General features: G+C 40.0%; 1 protein-coding gene across 2 annotated transcripts in view; it reads left to right on the top strand.

The window, feature by feature from the left end:
• Cul1 (cullin 1) overlaps positions 1-22,049 on the top strand; it is a 398,967-nt gene that overhangs the window by 136,528 nt on the left and 240,390 nt on the right. For both annotated transcript variants that reach the window (XM_076182129.1, XM_076182130.1), the window contains 2 exons: positions 9,917-10,016; positions 10,222-10,376. In XM_076182129.1, coding sequence (XP_076038244.1) covers positions 9,917-10,016; positions 10,222-10,376 — 255 coding nt within the window. The remainder of the gene's footprint in view (positions 1-9,916; positions 10,017-10,221; positions 10,377-22,049) is intronic.

The raw sequence follows: 22,049 nt of genomic DNA, 5'->3' as shown, positions 1-22,049 counted from the left end.
TACTGAAAGGAATATATAAAATTAGAAAGAATACAAAGAGCAACTGCAAAACTGGCACCAACTCTTTCCAAAATGACATATGAACACTGTCCAAATTAGAATTACCAACTCTGGAACAAAGAAGGGAAGGAGGAGACCTACTATCTATAGAATTATGTAAGGAATGGAAATCTTAGATAAGAATGATTTATTGAAATGGGACATTGGAAAAACAAGAGGACATGAAAAGAAACAAAAAATATAATTACAGAAGAGATCTAAAAAAAAAAAAAAAAAAAAAAAAAAGATAGCTTCCCACACAGAGTGATAGATACCTGGAACAAATTAGATAAAGAAACTGTGCAAACACTATTCAATATTTAAGAAAAAACCTGATGCTGAAAGATACAGACGGGTCACCACGATACATAACCACTCCCTTCTCACACTCCCATCCTTGTATCAAAGTATCATTTGTACACAGCCATTCTCCACTCAACCCCTATCTGCCTTCTCCCTTGCTCAACAGTCATTACTATCTTGCTCAAAGCACCTTCCATCCCATCCATCCATCTCATCCTTAATCATCCCCTCGAATTCACTCCATCCACTTCTGCATTCCACACCTCATTTACTAATCTATATTCACTCATTCTTTCCATGTGTCCAAACCATCCCAATACTATCAGACCTTGCCCAACGCAACATCATGCACAAAATTTTACATTAACACATACATATACCAAAGGCTTTTTTCCCCTACATGGGGGGGTAGCCAAAAAGAAAAAGGCATAGAAGCCACTCCCACCCATTCCATTTCCTATATATTCCACTCCCCTCCACCCTCCTCCCTCCGTCTTATCTTGGCACCTCCTGGATGACGGGTCATCCCTGCATCTTGTCCACTGCCCTGGGTCAGAAGCAGTGTTGCAAGACACAGCACATCCACAACAAGGCCGCTTCATAAATTCGGCGACCTCCCCTCTCTGTCCCTTCATGCAAAAAAGGAGAAGACGGGGAGAAATCCCTTCGGGCTGCGTCAATTTTTTTTTTTTCCTCATACTTCCTCACCCCCCATCCCCCACCCACTCCCTCTCATGCATCACAGCATCATCAATACACAACCCCTTCTCCATACACCCCTATCTTCTGTCCTCTCCCATCCTTCCTCCACAGACATTCCTCTCTTTTGTAAAGCCCCTTTCACCCCATCCATCCATCTCATCCTAGGATGCCCCCTCATATTCACTCCTTCCACCTCTGCCTTCCACACTTCTTTTACTAATCTTTCTTCACTCATTCTTTCCATGTGTCCAAACCATCCTATTACCCTTTCATCAACCCTATCTCCCAGTTCCCTTTCCACCCCTGTTCTCCTCACCTCCTCATTTCTCACTCTATCTAGCCTAGTAACCCCTATCATACTTCTCAGACATTTCATCTCAAACACATTCAAACTCCTTCTCTCTTCCTCTCTCATGTTCCATGTTTCTGCCCCGTACAATGATGTTGGCACAATCACTCCTTCATATAACCTCTTAGCATCCATTCCCAGATGTCAATTTCTCATTACACTTTTAAATCCACCAAGGCATTTACTCGCTTCTCTCAATCTACATTCTACCTCCACCCCCACTCCTCCCTTTCCTGCCACATTCGCACCCAAGTATCTAAAACTATCCACTTCCTCCAGTCTTTCACCTTTAACCCCTTCCATACGGTGACGCCTACGTAGGCGTCATGAGGAGCAAGTGGGTACGCAAGGATGCCGATGTCGGCGTCTTGATTATATTTATTGTAGTTGTACCTGCGTGACCCCCATACTCTGTAAACTGGCTTCATCATATTTTCTATGGTTATCAAAATTCAAGGGTGAAAGAGAGAACGATCAATACAGCAGTGACTTTATTTTTTATAATGCGAGTATTATGACACAACATCGTATGTCTGGCAGCTAATGCTGCCCGCAACATTTTGGCCCGGAGTGAAGTGGTTAATGCTCACTTCCAGCCTGCTGTCACTCTCTCCCCTTGTACATCTCATCACCTTACTTTTGCCCACATTTATCTTCAGCTTCCCTCTTTCACACACCTTCTCAAACTCTGTCACTAACTTCCTCAATCCCTCAGGACATTTACACAAATAGGTAAAATATCCCAGCATTTGCTGAATATGACCATGATTCACAATAGCATGATTTGCATAGCCCTCCAGGTCGTGTTGTGTACCTGTATCTGGATAGGGTCTGGGAACTTAACCAATTTTTTCCTCATAAGATCTGTTTTTCACCCAACACTAATTTAATCCTGCATGATGGGCTAAGGAATGTAACACTGTCGGGTGAGGTCTGTACTCTTTCATTAGTCCTATGTCCCATCTCTTTTTCCACCCTTGCTCTCTTCCTCACCTTGTTTTTCACTCTATCTAACCTTGTAACCCTTAACATGCTTCTCAGGCATTTCATCTCAAACATCTTTAAACTTTTCCTCTCTGCCACTCTTAAATTCCAAGCCTCTGCACAATCACCCCTTCATATAATCTCTTTGCATCCATTCCCAAATGTCTATTTCTCATGACATTTTTTAATCCCCCAAGGCATTTACCTGCTTCTCTCAATCTACAATTTAGTTCCACCTCCATTCCTCCCTTTCCCGCCATATGTGACCCCAAATACCTATCCAGTTCCTCCTGCTTCATTCCTTTAAGACCTTCCAACTTGTTGCCATCCTCTCCCCTTGTACATCTCATCACCTTTTACCCACATTTACCTTCAACTTTCTCCTATCGCATACTTTCCCAAACCATTACAAACCACCTTAATCCCCCCCTCTGACCCAGCCACAAAGAATGGAGTTATCAGCAAACAACATCTGGGTCACCTCCCACTTTTTTCCATTTTGATTAACCATCTCCAGTCCTTGCATGAACTTCCCACACCACCCCATTCACGTACAAATTGAATAGCCATAGTGACATGACACATCCCTGATGCAGCCTCACATTTACTTCAAACCACTTGCTTTTTCCATTTCCAATTCTAACATAGGTCTACTACTCTCCTAAAAACTCTTGACTACCTCTAACAGCTGTCCCCCAGTCCCACATCATAAGGTCTAAATCCACAAAGGCCCAAAAAAGAACCTTACCTTTTCCTAAAGCTTTCTCACTTTGGCCTTAACCCCTAGAATACAATGATACCTACAAAGGCATCATGAGATGTGAGTGGCTATATGAAGATGCCAGTATCGGCAGTTTGATTATATTTGTTTTTGTAGTTGTAGCTGAATGACCCCCATATTCTGTGAACAGGCTTTATTGTGTTTTCTGTGGTTGTAAATATTCTGGGTGAAAGAGGAGTATTACAGCTTTTTGTTCAATAATGTCTTTATTGTGATGCATAATCTTACATCAAGTAGCTTAATGTGTGTGAGAGTATTTGACTCGTATTGAAGAGATTAACACAAAAATCTGATTGAAACAACCCCTACATATCCTAAACCTACATTGCTCTTCGCCAGTTACTCCCTTTGTTCCTCCCCTAATCCTCAAACCCTCCCATATGCCTTTTTAACTACATTCAACAAACTAATCCCTCTAAAACTAATACAGTTACATTTGTCCCTATTTCCCTTGTAAAGTGGAACTATACAGACATTAATCCAGTCCTTTGGTACTCTACCTTCCATGAGACACACATAAACAACTTCATTAGCTGGTCCACTTTTACTGTACCAGACACTCCACATGACATCCATCTAACCCAGATGCTTTACCTGCTCTCATAATTTTCAAAACTACTTTTACATCATCTTTTCTTATTTCTCATCCATTCTCCTCTCCCATCACTTTCATTTTCTTAGCACCTCCCACTTCAACCAGTCCCTCCCTATTGATCTCCAATTCAACAATTTAAATTTACTTAATGCTAACCCAAATATATTGTTAATCACTGCCCTTTGATTCTCATATATATCACAACTGTACCTATTTTGTGACCCAAATTTTAGGGTTCTGGTTGGAGTTTTTGCATACACTTTTATGATTTGACTTCTTGTAGGATGAACAACACTCCATCCCACTCTGTTGCCTTTTATGATTTGCATAGGAATAACTGGCAGAATTCTTCCCCCAACCCCCACCACCACCACAGGGGATAAGAAGAGGTGGAGTTTTTGCATACACTTTTATGACTTGACTTCTCATAGGATGAACAACACTCCATCCCATTCTATTGTTTTTTATGACTTGCATAGGAATACATACATATTCCAAAGGCTTTTTCCCCCGTGTAAGGGATGAAGCCAAAAAACAAAGGCAGAAAAACCACTTCCACCCATTCCATCCCTAACATACTCCACTCCTCTCCACCCTCTTCCCTCCCTCTTATTTGGTACATCCTGGATGACAGGTCATCCCTGCATCTTGCTGACTGCCCTGGGTCAGAAGCAGTGTCACAAGACACAGCACATCCACAGCAAGGCCACTTCATTAAATTGGCAACCCCCACCCTCCATCCCCTCATGCAGAAAAGGAGATGAGGAGAAATCCTTTCGAGCTGCGTCAATTTATTTCTCACACATACTACCTCACCTACCTGACCCATCCACCACCCAGTCCACCTCATGTATAACAGCATCATCCATACATAGCCATTCTCCATTCACCCCATCTTCTGTCCTCTCCCAATCTTCCTCAACAGACATTCCCCTCTTTCCCAATGCCCCTTTTACTCCATCCATCCATCTCATCCTAGGCTTGCCCCCATGTTCACTCCTTCCATCTCTGCCTTCCACACCTCTTTTACTAGTCTTTCTTCACTCATTCTTTCCATGTGTCCAAACCATCCCAATACTCTTTCATCAACCCTATCTCCCAACTCCCTCTCCACACCCATTCTCCTCCTCACCTCCTCATTTCTCACTCTATCCAGCCTAGTTACCCCTATCATACTTCTCAGGCATCTCATCTCAAACACATTCAAACTCCACCTCTCTTATGTTCCATGTTTCTGCCCCATACAGTGCTGTCAGCACAATCACTTAATACAATCCTCTTAGCATTGATTCCCAAATGTCCATTTCTCATTACACTTTTTAATCCACCAAGGCATTTACTCGCTTCTCTCAATCTACATTCTACCTCCACTCCTCCCTTTCCCACCACATTCATACACAAGTATCTAAAACTATCCACTTCCAGTCTCTCCCCCTTAATGCTTCCTTCCAGTCTGCTGCCACTTTCTCCCCTTGTACATCTCATCACCTTACATTTACCCACATTGATCTTCAACTTTCTTTCGCACACCTTCCCAAACTCTATCACTAACTTCCTCAATCCCTCCTCTGATCTTGCTACAAGTGCAGTGTCAGCAAACAACTGGTTTATCTCCCACTTTTCTCCATTTTCTTTAACCAGCTCCTATCCCTGACTCACTACCCTTGCATTTACTTCTAACACCACCCCATCCATTTATAAATTGAACAGCGAGGGCAACATAACACATCCCGGACAAAGTCCTACCTTTACTTCAAACCACTCACTATCTCCATTTCTAATCCTAACACATGCTCTACTACTGTCATAAAAATTCTTGACTGTTCTTAACAGCTTTCCTCCTATCCCATATATCTGTAATACTTCCCATAGTGCCTTAATGTCTACCTTTTAAAAAGTAATTTCCAGATCTATAAAAGCCCAAAATACATCCTTACCTTTTCCTATAGCTTTATCACATATCTGTCTTACCACAAAAATCTGATCTACACAACCCCTACCTGTCCCAAACCCATACTGTTCCTCACCAGTTACTCCGTCTGTTCCTCTCCTAATCCTCTCAATCAAGACCCCCCCATAAGCCTTCTCAATTACAAATAACAAGCTGATCCTTCTGAAACTACAACACTCACACTTGTATCCTTTTCCCTTGTTCTCCAGCACTCTACCCTCTCTTAAACATTAATTAACCTTACCAGCCAGTCTATCATCACTATACCTCCATTTTTCAGATATTCTGCATGGCATCCATCCAACCCAGGTGCTTTACATGCTCTCATCATCCTAACAACTGCCTTCACTTCATCTTTCCTTATTTCTCCTCCATTTTTCACACTCATCAGTCATTATCTTAGCACTTCCCACTGCAACTACCTTTCCCTCCCTATCCCACTTCCCATTTAACAACCCCCTAAAATACTCTGCCCATCTTCCTCTTACTGCCTTCTCTTCCATTATCATCTCTCCATCTGCACCTTTTACCTTTTCTTCTCTACATGATTTGCCTCCTCTTCCTCTCTTAATTTCTTTCCAAAACATTTTTTATTACTTTCAAAATTTTCTGTCATACTCTTACCCCATTTCATATCTGCTCTCCTCTTTGCCTGTTTTATATTATGCTTTACTTCACTTCTCTTTTCTTTGTACCTCTCATGATTCCCTCATCCTATTTTGCAACCAATCTGTGAAAGCTCGCTTCTTTTCTACAAACTTCTTTACTTCCTCATCCCACAACTCGCTACCCTTCCTTCTATTTCCTCCCATCCTCTTTGTTCCACACACCATCTTTGCACACCTTGTGACTCCATACTTGAGCCATACCCATTCCTCCTCCACTCCTAGTTCTATTCTATCCATCACTCCCACCCACTCCTCTCTCAGCTTCTTCTTGTACTTCTCCTTTTCTTTCTCAATTAAGCAGTTCACTCTAAGCACCTCCCTACCTTCTGTCCTTTTCCTCTTTCTCCATCTCTCCTCCACTCTCAACTTACCTTCCACCAAAAAATTATCTGATATTCCTCCACTCTCCCCCCCTTAGAACATGTACATCCCTAGCTCTTCCTCCTGGATACCACTAAATAGTCCATTAATGCTCTTTCTACCACCCTTCCATTCACCACCCTCTCCCATGTGTACTTATGCTTGACTTTCTTCCTAAACACTGTATTTGCTATCATCAACTCTGTAGACACATCACCATCAACTCTCCACTATGATTCTTTCCTGGAACTCTGCATTTCCCAACCATTCCATCTATTGGTTCATTTCCTACCCTAACATTAAGGTCTGCCAATACCACTACATTGATATTTCTCCCAAATCCCTCTATGCACTCACTTAAATCCATCCAAAAAGCCTCCATTTCCTCTACACTCTTTTCACTACCAGGCCCATATCCACTTACAAAAACCCACATTTCCCTTCCCAGTTTCACCTTCATCCACATTAACCTTGAAGAAACGTCCTTTCACTCCACTACATGCTTACCAATCTCTTCATTTACTAGTATAGCCACCCCATCTCTCCCTCATCCTCTCTTTACTCCTGAGAACCTCCCAACTACACACCCAAACTCACACTTGCCCCTCCTTCGCAACTTAGTTTCACTCTATGCCAACACATCCATCTTTCTTCTCACAAATACACTGCCTACCTCTTTCCTTTTACTCTCATCTGTACCACATCCACACACATTAAAGACCCAAACCTTAAGGTACTAGTTGGAAAACTTCTAGACCCTGTTATGCCTTTACTTTTATTTAGGAATGTCCCCTTTGGGGCTACAGGGAGGATGCCTAGTCCTAATCCCCATCCTGTTTTTGTCACCTCTTACAACTCAAGTGGGAAGATTTGGCTGTACCGTGCGACCGGAAAGTTTATGCAAGATGCTATTATAGCATTTTGAGGCATTTCTATAGTGGCAACTTTAATTTGTTGTAAAATTCTTATTCTGTGTTAATATTTATCTATGAAATGTTCCTTTTTGAAAATTGATAGACAATTCTGCATAAATAACAGGTTCTTGTATTTTTCAGTTTTCAGTGAATGAATAGTTTACGCAAAGAAAATGATTAGGTTATCTGCAGAAGGAAATACCAGTCTAGAAATATCAAAATTGATGAAAAGAGATCACCGTACAATTAAGAAATTTTTATCTGTAGGTGGAGTTACCCGTGCCAAACCAAAACGCACGAAACCCAAGGCTTTGAGTCCCAGGGACAGACGAAAATTAAAGAATACTTTAAAAAAGATGCCTCATGCAACCAGTAAAGCCATTTTTGAGAGGGCTGGTCTATCGAATGTTCCTAAATCGACCAGGAATGATTACTTAGGGGAGATCGGAGATGTCAGAAAAATGAAAAGCACTCCAGTTCTGACCAAAAAACACATGGAAAAACAGGTTGAATGGTCCAAAAATTATCTCAAGCAAGATTTCACTAAATTCATTTGGACAGACGAGTGCAGAGCTACACTTGACGGGCCTGACGGCTGGGCAAGAGGGTGGCTCATGTCAGGCCAAAAACCTCAACATCGGTTTCGACGGCAGCAGGATGGGGGAGGGGTGAGGTTTTGGGCTGCAATCCTCGAAAATAAAATAATAAGACCATTTAAAGTGCAAGAAGGCGTCAAGATCAACTCAGTTAATTATTGTAGATTTCTTGAAGACAATTTCATCCCTTGGCTTGAAGATAAACCACTTTTGAAAAGAGCTACCTTGCTGTTGATGCAAGATAACGCTCCAGCACATGCTTCCAAGTACACTAAAGAATTTCTTAAGTCTCACGGAGTTCATGAACTGAAGTTAATGGATTGGCCGCCGAATAGTCCCGATTTAAACCCAATTGAAAACCTCTGGGCACTCATAAAAAGAAAAATTTATTCAAATGGACAGCAGTACAATTCATGTGACGCCTTGTGGACTGAAATAGAGAGGGCCTGCAGCAGTGTTACTCCATCTGAAGGACGGAACCTGATTGATTCTGTTGATAAATGCCTCATTAAGGTCTTAGAAATGGGAGGAAAGAAAATTGATAAATAAACGGTAATTGTTTGAGTTTGTCGTTACAATATTGATGATGGGTCGTAGCATTACGTTTATTAGGCATATTTTGTAACAATCAACAACAACAACAACAACAATCAACACATAACGTCATCAAATAATATTCTGTTTTTGATATTTTGAGTATTTTTGTGTTTTCTGCATAAAGTTTTCGTTCACTGAAGATTGGACTAAATAAATTTTCAGTCATTATTGTTATTATTTTTCAAATATCAATGTATATTTACTTTATAATGTATATCTACTGTATAATTTATTTGAAGATGATGGAATTTTTACTTGTTTCATTTACATGACAATATTCACGCTTATTTTGTAATATGCATAAACTTTCCGGTCGCACTGTAGTATTCTTCACCCCCTCCACCACAGGGGTATAACTGGCAGAATTCTTCCCTTAACCCCCACCACCACCACCAAGGGGAATAGAAAAGGTGGAGTCATAGAAGTGGTAAAGGAACAGAAGAAAGGAGGGACAGATGTACAAAAGTAGCATTATTCCTGTATGAGTAGAGATTTTACTCTTTAACATAAATATGTGGCACCAGTCCATTGATGCACCTCAAAATAGTTCCTAGAGCATTGACTACATGATTTGTTAGGAATTAGAGATTTATGGAAAAGGCTAGATGAAAAGTTATCCAGGCCAGCAACTTTTTTTTTGTGTGGAGTTAACAAGATGGTATCCCATGAGTATGACAGATACAAGCAAAACCCCTATCATGTATATTACAGTTAAGGTAATACATACATATACCAAGGCTTTTTCCCCCTTACAAGGGAGGTAGCCAAAAAGGAAAAGGCTTAAAATCATTCCCACCCATTCCATCCCTGGAAATACACTATGTAAATATAATCAAGCTCATATGTACAGATAGCCTTTACACTGCTTCCTCAAAGTAGTATGATTTGTGGCATGTGTTCTTGGAAGGCTGAGGGACAGATTTCAGATTGAATTGGCTCTTGGTTGAAACCTCCCAAGTCCAACCTAAGCTGAACAGAATCCATAGTATGTCATAGTGTTGTGAAAGTTTGATTTGCATTTGTTTTGTTTAAGTGTTTCATTATATTTGAATAATTATTTGTTTTGTTTGTGTGCAGGTGACCAATGCAGTACTCAAACTGATTGAGCGGGAGAGGAATGGGGAAACCATCAACACTAGGCTAGTCTCAGGGGTAATGAATTGCTATGTTGAATTAGGTAAGTTAAATTATATGCTTCTCTTGTAGATTTTGCTATTTTCATGTGTGTTCTGCTTGTTCAAGCCTAAGTTGTATGGTAAGGAAATTGCTTTCTGCCAATTATATGGACAATTTGCTTTGGTATTACATTTATTTATTATCTAACTACCTGCACATGATTCTGTAGTAGGTTTACCTCTAATTGCTGATTCCACTTGTTATAGGTCTCAATGAGGATGAACCCAGTGCAAGAGGACAGACACTTTCAGTCTACAGGGAATCTTTTGAAAATACTTTCTTAGATGATACAGAAAGATTTTATACAAGGGAAAGCACAGAGTTTCTTAGACAAAATCCAGTTACAGAATATATGAAGAAGGTAAGTAAAATTGTATTTATCTGTTCTATAAAAGTCAATCCCTGTGCTAGGGAGAACCCTGTGGTAAGGGAGAAAGAATACTACCGATTGTTCCCACTTGGGTTGATAAAGCCAACTAAAACAGGACAGAGGAGGCATCCTACTTTCTGTAGCCCTAAAGGGTAAATTCCTATAAAAGTCAAGGCATAAGAAGGTCTGGGAGGAGTTTTCCAACCAAAACCCTAAGGTTTGGGTCTTTTAATATGCATAGGTGTGGTACAGATGGGAGTAAAAGGGAAGAGATAGGCATATGTTTGTTAGAAGAAAGATGGATGTGTTGGCACTGAGTGAAAGTTGAAGGGTGGCTATACTAGTAAGTGAAGAGATGGTTAACTGTGTAGTGGAGTGGAAGGAGGTTTCCTTAAGGTTGATGTGGGTGAAGATGAAATTGGGAAGGGAGATGTATTTACCTAGTATTTACATAGTGGTATCGTACGGGAAGGGGAGCTATGCTCATAGTGTTCTGTCTGTGTATCTCACAGTATTTAGTGTGCTCTTAAATTCGTGTATAGTCTTTTGCAGACACTATTGTTTTATCCAGCTTGTTCCAGATATCCACCACTGTGTGGAATTTTTTTTCCCCAGGTTTCTTCTATAACTATCCTTTTTGAGTTTCTTATTATGTCCCCTTGTATTTTTTTCATCCCAATTTAGTAAGTCCTCTCTATAAAGGACTTCTGTGCCTTTCATTATTCTGTAAATGGTCATCAGGTCACCTCTCTCTTCTTTATTCCAAAGTCTGTAATTTCAATTTAGCCAGTCTCTTCTCATATGACAGGTTTGAAAGTATTGGTGCCATTTTCGTGGCTGCTCTCTGGATTTGTTCAGTTTTCTTTATATTCATTTTGGTACTGGGTGACCATACTGTCACAGCATACTCTAGTCTAGGCCTTATTAGTGTGACTAGTAGTCTTTTTAACCATTTCTTTGTCTGGGTAAAAGCCATCTTTATTGATCTTCGCAAGTTGTAAGATTCTCCGACAATTTTGTTTGTCCTTTTATCAGGGGACAGGTCTTTTTCAGATCCCACCTTCTTTACTTCCTTTGTTCCAATTTTATATTGTCCTGATAATCTTTTTGTATTTTTTCCAAACTCCATTATGCTACAATTCTTTGTTGATATTTACTCACTTTTGGCTCCATTTCCAAACCTTGTTTAGGTCTCTTTGTAGTGATTCACAGTCTGTTTCATTATTCACTTTCCTCAACAATTTAGCATCATCTGTAAAGAAACTCGTGTAACAATCTACATCTGCATCCATGTCATTCACATAAATAGTGAACATTATTGGGGCCAAACCCTGTGGAACTTCACTAATCACCTCCCAAGCTGAACTCGTTTCTCTGAGCACTACACTCATTTTCCTGCCATCCAAGAAATCCTCCGTCCAATTTAGTAATTTACCATGTATCCCTCCTATGTTTTTATTATCATTTATTTAATTTATTTATTTATTTATTTATTTATTTATTTATTTTTTTTGTGGTATTTTGTCAAAGGCTGTTTGTAAGTCTAGGAAAGCACAATCAGCCCATCCATCCCTTTCTCTTTCTTGTATTATATCTATTATTCTTGAGTAGAAAGAGTGTAGGGAGTGAACATGTGGGGACGTCCTAGGATGAGGTGGATGGATGGGGTGAAGGGGGCTTTGGGGAAGAGGGGAATGTCTGTTGAGGAAGGACAGGAGAGGACAGAAGACGGGTGAATGGAGAATGGTTGTATATGGATGATGTTGTGATGCATGAGGTGGGATGGGTGGGGGATGGGGGGTGAGGTAGTATGTGTGAGCAAAATTTGACGCAGCCCGAAGGGATTTCTCCCTGTCTTCTCCTTTTATGCATGGGGGGACGGAGAGGGGGGGTCGCCAATTTAATGAAGCGGCCTTGCTGTGGATGTGCTGTGTCTTGCAACACTGCTTCTGACCCAGGGCAGTGGACAAGGTGCAGGGATGACCTGTCATCCAGGAGGTGCTAAGATGGGAGGGAGGGTGGAGGGGTGTGGAGTGTATTCAGGGATGGAATGGGTGGGAATGATTTTATGCCTTTTCCTTTTTGGCTACCTCCCTTGTAAAGGGAAAAAAGCCTTGGTATATGTATGTATGTATGTAGAAACAGATTAAGTTTTTGGCACACGATCTTCCCTGTCTGAATTCAAATTGTCTCTGGTTTATTATATTGTTTTCTTCCAGGTGTTTTATCCATCAATTCTTGATAATGTTTTCATAAATTTTAGCTACAGTGCTTGTAAGGGAGACTGGTCTGTAATTTGTTGGTTCTTCTTTGTTTCCTGGCATTTTTCCAGTCCTTTGGTATTTTTCTTTCTTTGAGTGAGCAACTTATGTTATATATTTTGACAATTAATTCTTCTTTACATTCTTTTAGTATCCAATTTGCAATTCTGTCTGGGCCATGTTATTTCCTGACATCAAGGTTCGTTAGCTGATTCATTATTTCTTTTTGTGTTATTGTTATTTCCCTTATGGGGGATCACACTTCAATTCCTTCTTCCCAATGCTGTACTTTTTCTCAAGTGAAAACAAACTTGAAGTGGTTGTTCATGACTTCAGCCATTTCTAAATCTTCTGTATATTCTATATTTGCATAGCATAGTTTCACCATTTCCTGTTTATTTTTAAGTTTACCAATCGTATATCTATGAAAACTATGGTTTAATGTTTCAGGAAGACATTTGAGAACTTACTGGTCACATTTGTTTTAACCAGCGTAGATTCTCTAAATGTAGATGCTTTAGAAATTCTAAAATTCTTGAAGGCCTTCTGAACCGAAGACGTGATCCCTTGGTTAGAGGTTTCCAAAAAAGAAGTCCTTCTTTGTCCTGAGCTCAGGGTAATCTGACTACTGTTCCGACGTTAGTGTGCACAGTATTCCAACAGACTCATACAAGTTTGAAAAGTGCTCAGAAGGCCACAGGTTAATATTTACTTAGGTAATCTCTCAAAGTTAATTCTTGATTTATTAACCCCTTCCATACGGTGCCGCACACGTAGGCGTCATGGACTTAGATCTCGGTGGCAGCAGCCAATGCCAGCCGTACGACGTGTCGTAATAATACTCGCATCATAAAATATAGTCACCGCTTATATCGATCGTTCTCTCTTCACCCGTGAATTTTGATAACCATAGAAAATGCGATTACAAAAGAATTAGAAAGAATGTCATTATGGAGGGGCGACTACAATAAATATAATCAAGACGCCGATATGGCAGCCTCGCGAATACACTCGCTCCCCATGACGCCTACGTGTGCGGCCCCGTATGGAAGGGGTTAAACCAAAATTGTTACATAGATTTAATAAACAAAATAAAGAGGAGGGGAGTTTAATTGTATCTTATTTAAAGTTACAAAAGGCGTAGTTCAAAGTTTCAGGAAAGGCTCCTGAATCGAAGAAAATAACACTTTGAGGGAAAGTTTCCCGAACTAAGGTAAACACTAAGATTCCCAATAACAATTACCACATATCTATAGAATAGTTTATCTTTACATTTTTCTATGATATCTTTCATAGTTTCTTTTTCCCTCTCTGCGCACTTATACATATATATATACCAAAGGCTTTTTCCCCTACATGGGGGGTAGCCAAAAAGAAAAAGGCATAGAAAACACTCCCACCCATTCCATTTCCTATATATTCCACTCCCTTCCACCCTCCTCCTTCCCTCTTATCTTGGCACCTCCTGGATGACGGGTCATCCCTGCATCCTGTCCACTGCCCTGGGTCAGAAGCAGTGTCGCAAGACACAGCACATCCACAGCAAGTCCTCTTCATAAATTTAGCGACCCCCCCTCTCTGTCCCCTCATGCAGAAAAGGAGAAGATGGGGAGAAATCCCTTTGGGCTGCGTCAAATTTTTTTCTCATACATACTTCCTCACCCCACCCACTCCCCCTCATGCATCACAGCATCATCTATACACAACCCCTCTCCATTCACCCCTATCTTCTGTCCTCTACTGTCCTTCCTCCACAGACATTCCTCTCTTTTGTCCACGTCATTCACATATATAGAAAACATTATCGGAGCTAGCACTGACCCCTGTGGGATGCCATTGCTCATTTCTTCCATTTTGATTTTTTTTTTCTGAGCACCACAATTTTTTTTTTTTTTTTTTTTTTTTTTCCATGTAGGAAATCCTCCATCCAATTCAATAGCTTTGCACGTATTCCTCCTATTGTTTCCAGTTTATTTAGCAATTTTCTTTACCTTATCAAATCTTTTTTGTAAGTCCAAGAAGGTACAGTCTGCCCAGCCATCCCTTTCTTGCAATATATCTGTTAGTGGTACATGATATTCCCTGTTTGAATCCAAATTGCCTCGGGTTCAGTAAATTGTTCTCTACCAGATATTTTGTCCCTCTATTTTTGATGATTCTCTCACAAATTTTAATTATTGTACTCGTTAGGGACACCAGTCTATAATTTGTTGGGTCTTCCTTATTTCCTCCCTTATATATTGGCACTATATTGGCATTTTCCAGTCTCCTGATAATTTCCCTTCTTTGAGTGAGCATTCAACTATTTTGTATATTTTTCCTGTTCATCTATACATTCCTATAATATCCAGTTTGCAACTCTGTCCAGGCCATGTGATTTGTTAACGTCAAGCTTTACTATTTGATTCCTTATTTCATTCTGAGTAATATTTGATTCCTTCATTGGAGGAAATCTTACTTCATTTCTTTGTTCATAGTTTTGTAGATTTTCTTTTTCTTTGGTGAACACAGATTTGAAATGTTTGTTCAGAATACTTGCCATTTCTATATCCTCTGTGTATTCTCTATTACCTTCACTTAATTTAAGTATTTCCAGTTTGTTTTGTAGTTTGCCATTTATATATCTATAAAATAATTTGGGTTCATCTTTACATTTGTCTGTTATGTCCTTTTCATAGTTTCTTTCTTCCCTATGTATTTTTACATATTCATTTCTTAGTTTGGTATATATTTTCCATTTCTCAGATCCCCCACCCCCATCTCTTCCAGGCTTTATCTCTCCTGTCTTTTGCCTCACTGCACTTTTTATTGTATCAGGATTTTATGTATACCCTTTCCTGTTTTTGTATTTACGTAGTTGTATTTTACGTGAAGGGGAGCTATGCTCGTGGTGACCCGTTTTTTGTATCTCGCAATATCAAGTTTGTTCTTAAAAAGTTCTTGTATTGTGTTTGCACACACTATTTTTTCGTCCAATTTGTTCCATATATCTATCACTCTGTGTGGGAAGCTGTTCTTTTTCAGATCTCTTCTGTAGCTGTCCTTTTTGAGTTTCATTGCATGTCCTCTTGTTTTTCCTCTGTCCCACTTTAATAAGTCCTCTCTATCAAGGCATTCTTTTCCTTTCATAATTCTGTAGATGGTTAGTAGGTCCCCTTGTTCTCTTCTTTGTTCCAGGGTCAGCAATTCCAGTTTGGCCAGTCTTTGTTCATATGTCAAGTTTGAAAGTGTTGGGGCCATCTTTGTCGTTGCTCTTTGTATTCTTTCTAATTTTCTTCTATACTTTTTTGTACTGAGTGACCATATCATTACTGCATATTCCAGTTTTGGCCTTATCAGTGTTTGTAATATATATATAATATATATTTTTTATCATTTCCTTATCCAGGTATTTAAAAGTCACCTTTATTAATCTCAAAAATTTTTATGTTTCTCTGACTGTTTTATTTATATGATTATCTGATGACATGTCTTTGGTGATGATTACTCCTAGGTCCCTTTCAGAATTTACTTTCTTTACTTCTTTTCCATCAATTTTATACTGTCCTAATATTCTATTCCTGCTTTTCCCAAATTTGATTATACTGCACTTCTTGATGTTGAATTCTACCTCCCATCTCTTGCACCACTCTGAGACTTTGTTCACATCACTGTAAAGTTCATGTAACATTCAATACTTTAGTCCATGTCATTCATGTATATAGGAAACATCAGAGCTAGTACTGGCCCCTGTGGGATGCCACTACTCATTTCTTCCCATTTTGAATATTTGTCTCTGAGCACTACTCTCATTTTTCTTCCATGTAGGAAATCCTCCATCCAATTCAATAGTTTTCCATATATGCCTCCTGTTTTTTTTTCCAGTTCATATAGCAGTTTTCTTCGTGGTACCTTATTATATGCCTTTTGTAAGTCCAGGAAGGCACAGTCTGCCCAGCCATCCCTTTCTTGCAACATATCCATCAATCTTGAATAGAAACAAATCAAATTAGTGATGCATGATCTTCCCTGTCTAAATCCAAATTGCCTCGGGTTCAGTATATTGTTCTCTTCCAGATATTTTGTCCATCTATTTTTGATGATTCTCTCACAAATTTTAATTATTGTACTCGTTAGAGACACCAGTCTATAATTTGTTGGGTCTTCCTTATTTCCCCCCTATATATTGGCATTTTTCCAGTCTCCTGGTAATTTTCCCTCTGAGTGAGCATTCAACTATTGTGTATATTTTTCCTGTTCATCTATACATTCCTATAATATCCAGTTTGCAACTCCTTCCAGGCCATGTGATTTGGTAACATCAAGCTTTAATATTTGATTCCTTATTTCATTCAGAGTAATGTTTAATTCCTTAATTGGAGGAAATCTTACTTCATTTCTTTGATGACAGTTTTTGTAGATTTTCTTTTTCCTTGGTGAATACTTTCACCCCCATCACTCTGTTCCTGTCTCTCAGTATTTACTGGTTTAATTCAGTTTAACTGTTCCCTTCTATGATATTATATTTCTTCATTCTCTTTCAATTTTTCTTCTTCACTTAACTATGTGTACATAACTTGCTTAGAAAGTAATGTTTCTCAATGGGGTGAATTAAATTGAACTTAATTTTTTTTTATTTTCTTCACTAATTCTCTACAACATTATTGTCTTAGGTGCTCTGATGTCACTACCGTATTCATCCAGTAATCTTTAGGGTTACAAATAAGTGCCTCCCTTAAGGCCATGACTTTTCTCCCATGTACCAATAATTTTCTTTTCTCAACCCTTTTCCAATCAGAAAGACTATTACAACATCTTAAGCAATACTGCTTACACAAGCAATCTCGATATCGAAGGCAAAAATGGCTTAGTTTACATATAGTCATATAAGCATTAAAATCTCTACCCTAGCGGTTGTTCATTAACTTTCGATGGTGAGTGAGATTATGCAACTCCTTCGCGGCTATTGTTTTCAAAGCCTCCTACACATAAAATGAAATTCTCGACACCTACCCTCTATCTACCTTATTTATCTACCTTTACCAGCCTCTTACAAATACATATTTGAAATGTTTGTTCATAATGTCTGCAATTTCTGTATCTGTGTATTCTGTTCCTTGACATGATTTAAGTATTTCCTGTTTATTTTTTATTTTGCCATTTACATATAAAATAATTTGGGTTGATCTTTACATTTGTCTATTATGTCCTTTTCATAATTTCTTTTTTCTTCCCTACCCACTTTTATACTACGACTGTCCCTCCGTTTTGCTGTCTCGCAACCCCTTGTTACTGTCCTGTACCATTTCTCTGAATATTCATTTCCTTTTTTTGCCTACCCTGTGGTGGGGGAAAAGAATGCTACCACCAAGTCTTTCCACTTTAGTTGTAAGAGGCGACAAAAAAAACGGGACAGCAGGTGGGATTAGGAGTCTTGCAAACTGTAGCCTCAAAGGGGACATTCCTAAAAAAAAGTAAAGGCATAAGAGGGTCTGGGAGTTTTCCAACCAGTACCCTAAGGTTTGGGTCTTTTAATGTGCGTGGATGTGGTACAGATGAGAGTAAAAGGGAAGAGATAGACAGTATGTATGAGAGAAGAAAGATGGATGTGCTGGCTTTGAGTGGAACTAAAATGAAAGGGGGCGAGTGTGAGTTTGGGAGTGTAGTTGGGAGGTTCTCAGGAGTGAAGAGGGGACAAGGGAGAGAAGGGGTGGCTATATTATGAAGTGAAGAGATAGTAAGCATGTAGTGGATTGGAAGGAGGTTTCTTCAAGGTTGATGTGGATGAAGGTGAAGCTGGGCCTGGTAGTGAGAAGAGCATAGAGGAAAGGGAGGCTTTTTGGGTAGATTTCAATGAGTGCATAGGGCAGTGGTTCTTAACCTTCAGTGCCCGTACCCCTTGATTATCTCAGAATTATTTCTTGTACCCCCACCCAATATAAATACAATGCAAACATATGAAAAGGATTAGTGATACAAACCTTACTGATAAATGATAAGATATATTCAATTACTGAACAAATGTACTTTATTTCAAATTAGAAATGTCAATTGGGAGGGTACAACGAATGCACATTATGCTTTCTCATGGTAAATATACAGTGCCATTGCACTGGCTATCATGTCTCGTACCCCCAGGATTAAGGTTTCGTACCCCTTGGGGGTACAGGTACCCCAGGTTAAGAACCACTGGCATAGAGGGATTAGGGAGAAATCTCAATGTAGTTGTATTGGGAGATCTTAATGCTAGGGTAGGAAACGAACAAATAGATGGAGTGATTGGGAAGTATGGAGTTCCAGGTAAAAATCATAGTGGAGAATTGATGGAGATGTGTCTTGAAAGAGAGTTGATGATAGCAAATAAGTGTTTAGGAAGAAAGTCAAGCATAAGTACACATGGGAGAGGGTGGTGGATGGAAGGGTGGTAGATAGAGCGTTAATGGACTATAAAGTGGTGACCAGGAGTATGGTAGGAAGAGTTAAGGATGTACATGTTCTAAGGGGGGAATATCAGATAATTTTCAAGTGGAAGGTAAATTGAGAGTGGAAAATAGGTGGAGAAAGAGGAAAAGGGCAGAAGGTAGGGAGGTACTTACAGTGAACTGCTTAAATAAGAAAGAAAAAAAAAGAAAGAAAAGGAGAAGGGGTATAAGAAGCTGAGAGAGGGGTGGGAGGGAGTGAAGGATAGAGTAGAACTCGGAGTGGAGGAGGAATGGAGATGGTTCTAGGAGGGAGTCATAAGGTGTGGAAAGATGGTGTGTGGAACAAGGAGGGCGGGAGGAAATAGAAGGAAGGGTAGTGAGTGGTGGGATGAGGAAACAAAGGTGTAGAAAAGAAGCAGGCTTTCATATATTGGCTACAAATTAGGACGAGGGAATCGTATGAGAGGTACAAAGTAAAGAGTAAGGAAGTTAAGCATAAGATAAAGGAAGCAAAGAGGAGAGCAGATGTGAAATGGGGTAAGAGTATGACAGAAAATTTTGAAAGTAATAAAAAGATGTTTTGGAAAGAAATTAAAAGAGGAAGAGGCAAATCAATTAGAAAAGAAAAGGTAAAAGGTGCAGATGGAGAGATGATAATGGAAGAGAAGGCAGTGAGAGCAAGGTGGGCAGAGTAATTTAGGGAGTTGTTAAATGTGAAGGAGGATAGGGAGGGAAAAGTAGTTGCAGTGGGAAGCGCTAAGAAAATGAGTGATGATTGAGGAAAATGGAGGAGAAATAAGGAAAGATGAAGTGGAAGCATCTGTTAAGATGATGAGAGCAGGTAAGGCACCTGGGTTGGATGGATGCCATGCAGAATGTCTGAAGAAAGGAGGTACAGTGATGGTGGATTGGCTGGTGAGGTTATTTAATGTGTATTTAAGAGAGGGTAGAGGACTGGAGGAGTGCCTGTATCATTCCGTTTTACAAGGGAAAGGGGGACAAGTGTGAATGTAGTAGTTTCATAGGGATCAGCTTATTGAGTGTAGTTGGAAAAGCTTATGGGAGGATCGACCCCCAACCCCCCCGGTCGTCTCCTCTCGGAGCGTTTCTATTCTCTTTGTTCTAAATTAGTTTCTTGAGGGGGTGAATAAACTAGGTGTAGTCGTTCTGATGCTTGTTGGTCTAAATCAGTACACTTCGAGAATCCCAACCGGAATTCTCTACATGTCAAGCCACCTTCGTTCTGACATCACTCATTCATTCATCCAATAGTCTTTTACTTCTCAAACAAGTGCCACACCTTAAGGGCGTGACTTCCCTTTCTGCACCAATGATTTTTCTCCTCCACCTTTTTCTCCAATTAGAGAGGCTGTTATACTCTTCTAAACTATGTCACAATGTAAGCATTATGTCGTAACAAAAAATGGCTTGTCTGCTCACAGTTACAATAGTCAAAACAATATTACACACCAGGTGACACTACATTCAACCTACACTCAGCACTTTTAAATATATACAAGGCGCGAGTCTGACACAGCTATCCTTGACGCCTGTCAGCCGTCGGTCGTTGCCTCACAAGTTTTCAAAACAACTGACCCTGGATTAACATTCGTCCTCCATCTACCTCTCGATCTACTCTGATCTACCTTAAATGTCTACCTCTATCTACTGGTCTCTTACAGAGGGTCTTGATAGAGAGGATTAGGAGAGGAACAGAGGGAGTAATTGGTGAGGAACAGTGTGGTTTTAGGACAGGTAAGGGTTGCGTAGATCAGATTTTTGTGGTAAGACAGATATGTGAGAAAGCTATAGGAAAAGGTAAGGATGTTTTTTGGGCTTTTATGGATGTGGAAAAGGCTTCAACAGGGTAGACAGGAAGGCACTGTGGGAGGTATTGAAGATATATGGGATAGGAGGAAAGCTGTTAACCCCTTCCATACGGTGCCGCACACGTAGGCGTCATGAGGAGCAAGTGGATTCGCGACGCTGCCATATCGGCGTCTTGATTATATTTATTGTAGTCGCCCCTGTGTTTTTAAATTCTCCCAAATGCGCCCAGAATCCCATTATCTGTGGTTTTCAAAATTCGCGGGTGAAAGAGAGAACGATTGATATAAGTGGTGACTATATTTTATGATGCGAGTATTATTACGACACGTCATACGGCTGGCATTGGCTGCTGCCCGCGAGATTTAAGTCCCGTACTGAAGTGGTTAAGAGTTTTTACGAGAGTAGTAGAGCTTGTGTTAGGATTAGAAATGGAGAGAGTGAATGGTTTGAGGTAAAGGTGGGACTTCGTCAGGGATGTATTATGTTGCCCTGGCTGTTCAATCTTTACATGGAGGGGGTGGTGCGAGAGGTAAATGCAAAGGTGGTGGTTAAAGAAAATGGAGAAAAAGTGGGAAATAAGCCAGTTGTTGTTTGTTGATGACACTGCACTTGTAGCAGGATCAGAGGAGGGATTGAGGAAGTTAATGACAGAGTTTGAGAAGGTGTGTGAAAGAAGGAAGCTGAAGATAAATGTGGGCAAAAGTAAGGTGATGAGATGTACAAGGGGAGTGAGTGACAACTGGCTGGAAGTGAGCATTAAGGGAGAGGAAGTGGATAGTTTTAGATACTTGGGTGCAAATGTGGCAGGAAAGGAAGGAGTGGGAGTGGAAGTAGAATGTAGATTGAGAGAAGCAGGCAAATACCTTGGTGGATTAAAAAGTGTAATGAGAAATAGAAATCTGGGAATGGATGCTAAGAGGTCATATGAAGGAGTGATTGTGCCGACAGCACTGTACAGGGCAGAAACATGGAACATAAGAGAGGAAGAGAGAAGGAGTTTGAATGTGTTTGAGATGAAATGTCTGAGAAGTATGATAGGGGTTACTAAGCTAGATAGAGTGAGAAATGAGGAGGTGAGGAGTAACATGGGTGGAAAGGGAGTTGGGAGATAGGGTTGATGAAAGAGTATTAGGATGGTTTTGACACATGGAAAGAATGAGTGAAGATAGATT

Source organism: Oratosquilla oratoria, unplaced genomic scaffold, assembly GCF_046742065.1.
Source record: "Oratosquilla oratoria isolate Oo_2021 unplaced genomic scaffold, ASM4674206v1 SCAFFOLD50, whole genome shotgun sequence".
Taxonomy (NCBI): domain Eukaryota; kingdom Metazoa; phylum Arthropoda; class Malacostraca; order Stomatopoda; family Squillidae; genus Oratosquilla; species Oratosquilla oratoria.
The sequence above is the reverse complement of the archived record's forward strand: the minus strand, read 5'-3'. Positions and strand labels throughout refer to the sequence as shown.